The sequence below is a fragment of the Grampus griseus genome (genome assembly GCF_964374135.1).
Source record: "Grampus griseus genome assembly, chromosome: X".
Lineage (NCBI taxonomy): Eukaryota > Metazoa > Chordata > Mammalia > Artiodactyla > Delphinidae > Grampus > Grampus griseus.
This window is the reverse complement of record NC_138999.1, coordinates 43,333,649-43,337,602: the sequence shown is the minus strand read 5'-3', so window position 1 is coordinate 43,337,602 and position 3,954 is coordinate 43,333,649. Positions and strand designations below refer to the sequence as shown.

The 3,954-nt window shown below is 44.4% G+C and overlaps 1 protein-coding gene across 1 annotated transcript in view; it reads left to right on the top strand.

Moving 5' to 3' along the window:
• The window catches only part of AKAP4 (A-kinase anchoring protein 4), a gene marked incomplete at its 3' end in the record, with an annotated part of 11,751 nt that extends 10,000 nt beyond the window's left edge, over window positions 1-1,751 (top strand). Inside the window, 3 exon segments of the mRNA XM_082682047.1 lie at window positions 8-562; window positions 566-799; window positions 1,596-1,751. Of these exon segments, the coding sequence (XP_082538173.1) occupies window positions 8-562; window positions 566-799; window positions 1,596-1,751 (945 nt within the window).
• Between the last annotated feature and the right edge of the window lie 2,203 nt (window positions 1,752-3,954).

Genomic DNA, 3,954 nt, shown 5'->3' with positions numbered 1-3,954 from the left:
TCCACTGGCAAAGGACTTGATTGTCTCTGCCCTTAGGCTGATCCAATACTATCTGACCCAGCAGGCCAAGGGCAAAGATGCATTTAAAGACTGTCCTTGTTCTACCACCAGCTATATGACTCAGAGTGCCCAATACAAAAAGTGCAGAGGTAGCCAAAGTGTCAAGGCACTTTCAATGAAACATCTAGAATCTCGTGGAGCACCTGGATCATCCACCTCTCAAAAGGAGAATGAACACCTGGACTCCCAGAGGCTGGATATGTCAAACATCATTCTGTCACTGATTCAAAAACTGCTTAGTGAGAGCTCCTTCAACTGTGGAGATCTATGTGAAGGTGAGAACAAACGTTCTGAGCCCAGGACAGACAAAGGAGCCTCCATGTCCAAGAGGCCTGACAAAGGGGAAGAAAAATGCCAGGACAATCAAGAACTTGACTTTATCAGTGGGATGAAGCAAGTGAGCCGACAATTTATAGATCAACTGGTAGAATCTGTGATGAAGCTGTGCCTTATCATGGCTAAGTATAGCAACAATGGGGCAGCCCTTGCTGAGTTGGAAGAATAAGCAGCCTTGGCCAACAACCCCAACTACCAGGCCGGTGGCCCCAGATGTAGTCATGATGCTGCGATGTCACAGAACTATCAAGACTCTCCTGGAACTGAAGTCATTGTCAATAATCAGTGCTCAACAAGTAGCTTGCAAAAGCAGCTCCAGGCTGTCCTGCAGTGGATTGCAGCCTCACAATTTAACATACCCATGCTCTACTTCATGGGAGATGATGCTGGACAACTGAAGAAGGTAAGCAATGCAACAAGGAACAAGAAGAAAGAGGGTTAGAATGGGTAGGGGCAGGGAGGCGGTATTGTACTTAGAGCCCAAGAAGCAGTCCATTTTTTTGAGTCTGTTCTTTATCATGTGACTCATGAATTACTCTCACCTCATAAAGACACAAAAGTGATGAACCATTAGTTACATAGGGCTCTGGACAACTCAAGTCCTGTGTACTTCCAAGAGGAGGAGAGTGAGATTAGCTCATTTTGTCAGTGATCCTTTCAACAAACTATTTGGTAAAACATCAGGGAGCAATTTTTAAGTCTTATGTTTTGCACACGTGTGCATGCACACACACACACACACACACACACACACACACCCCACAGCTGTGTTTCCTACATTAGATGGATTCCAGAGAAATAAAATACTGAACCAAATTATCCTCCCTATTTCCAATCTCATGTACTTTTTTTTAGGGAGGCAGGGGAATGGCAACCCCTAACCTTGACCTAGAAATCAGTACAGATTAACTGAAGGATCCCAGTACCTGATGAAAAGTATTAGTGAACACAATTGATTCCAGAGTTTGTTTTTTGAAGCTCAAAAAGAAAGGACCTTTGGCATTTTAATCTATGCCATTAGAGGAGGGTCCAGAAAAAAGGAAAGCCATGTCAGCCGCCTCCAGTCCTGGACCTGTGGCAGCCTTTAATCCTAGAATCATAGCATAGGCAGGAAGGTGGGTGGGGTATAGTAGACTTTCTCCGTCGGGGCCCTGGCTCCAAAAGCATCATGTGACTCAAGGTATCTGCTCTCTCCACAGCTTCCTGAAGTTTCAGCTAAAGCAGCAGAGAAGGGGTACAGGGTAGGAGATCTTCTTCAAGAGGTCATGAAGTTCACCAAGGAACAACCACTGGATGAAGCTGTGGGAAACATGGCTAGAAAACAACTGCTAGACTGGCTGCTCACTAACCTGTGAGCCAACAATTCTTTCTCCTCTCCGTTTACTCCCCACCCCCAGCAGCATTCTATCCCAGCTGGAGCACCCTCTACCATCAGACCAGTGTAACTGCACGCTGCACGACTGTATTTTCCAATACATCTGAGCAGTTGGACTGTGCAAATACAGGGTGTCCAACAAACTGGGCAAGAACTTGAATAAAAAAAACTTTTTTTAAATTGTGTCATTGTTTTCTTGGTCAGATATATCCGAGGCAAGGGAGGGGAATGCGTCCAATTTCAAGGACTGGTGATACAGTGTTGGACTTGTGTCCGGATCTCACCCTGGGTTATTTTCTAAGCACCCAAGACACAGGGATATAACCCATGTCCAAGTTCCTAAGTCATCCGGTTTATCCAAATCTCAGTTCATAAGCTATTTAGAGTTTTGCCACCTGTGGTCTCCCTGTTTCTCCCAGAATTTCACAGTTAACTTGATAATCCCCCTTCTAATCCCAAGGATGCAGCTTTCTTGATCACTTTTAAGAGTTTGTAGATGGGCTAGCTTAGATGAAAAAACAAACTGAAGAAAGTATATTACCCACGGACACACATACACTCCCAGTGTTCACTGCACATGGTTAAACACTATCCAGAACTACAATGGGATCTGATCCTCCCCCACACATAATAAAGCTTCCTTATAAGTCATTTCCTCCAACTGATGAGATTTCCTTGTTTTCCAGCAGTCTGAGAGAAAAATTTGCAGAGAACAAAGCTACAGAATGGTAAATTCTTCACAGCCACCTTATGTGAATCCCAATGTCTCCTTTGAGACTAGCACTAAATTCCTAGATTTGCTCTATGCTTCTCAGAAGTCTATCACAATGCTATAATTCATTACAAATCAGATCAAGACAGTGGTTTCAGCCCTGTGGTCCTCTGTTAGCTAGTTTGCTGTGGCATTCCTTGGCACCTTTGAGGTGCTTGTGGCTTAGTAGAACAAGCACAGATGTGGCTTCCTTCTCGACTCAAAAGTTAGAGCTTTGGCCTCTTACTAGTTGCATGGCCTTAGAGTCACCTAGGTAGACTCTGAGCCTTTTTCCTTTATCTGCAAAATGTAGACAAAAATTACCCTCTCTGTTTAGAGGTTAAACTAGAAGAATAGATGTAATGATGCTTTGCAAGGAGAATCTTGTTACAAATTAGATATGGGATTGAAGTTGTACCTCTCAAAGCCCATCCTAACACAGTTGCAAGTGCCCTTGATATATTTCCAAACTGAAAGCAAGATCCTCTGAGTGTGGGACCCAGAAAGGCACATTTTGGGGAGATAAGAAGCATACAGACAAACTTTGACAACTTCTCTACAATGCCTGGACCAGTCAGATAGAAGTAAAGGTAGGCTCCTTCAAAGCCAGGATTTTAAAACTCCCCAGCCCTTCTAAAGCTAATCAAACCTTTTCTAGTCTCACCCCGACCCCATGAAAAGCTTTGGAGTTAAGCTACCACAGAACATTCTCTTTGTCCTTGAAGAAAATCCTTAATAAACAAATCCCGGGACCAGGTCTGCATTTCTGATGACTCAGTCCTCCCTGAGCACAGCTGGGTCCCATAGTACTTTACTTCCTTGATTAACTCGGCTCTTGACTTACTCCTGATTTTTATTATGAGGCGGCCTTGGGGATTCTTTGGAATGTGGAAATAGAGCAAAGGAAGTTATATGTTCTGTTAAATGAGGGCCATTGGGGCAAAATGGTCTCTAAGGGCCCTTCCAGCTCTGACATTTGAGGATTCTAAGAGTTTCTCTTCCATAATTTCTCAGGGAAACTTGTGTGGATGAGGTAAGATCAGGGTGAGGAAACTTGATTTTTGCCAGAGCTAACTGACAGACTCCAGCAGAGAAAGGAATGCTTTGGGCCAGACAGGGCCCTGACAAGGATCTGGAGGAGCTCAACAGGCCTTGGGGTTTATTCCTGGAGGGTGAGACCCTGACCTTTCACCCCTCTAAATGGGGAAGTGATCCCAGGCATCCTATTAGCAATGTGGCCACTGCCAGCAGCTAGAAATGGACAAAGGCTTCTGCTGAGCTGAAAGCCCCACATATAGGAAAGGGATGACAGGAGCAGAAGGAGAAGGAAAACAGGATTATCTCCTGGCAGGCAGTGTCACTGGTTTGATATCGCTGACAATTTTAGTCTTTCTGAACATCAGGCCTCCATTTCACAAGAAAGTTGTGAGCA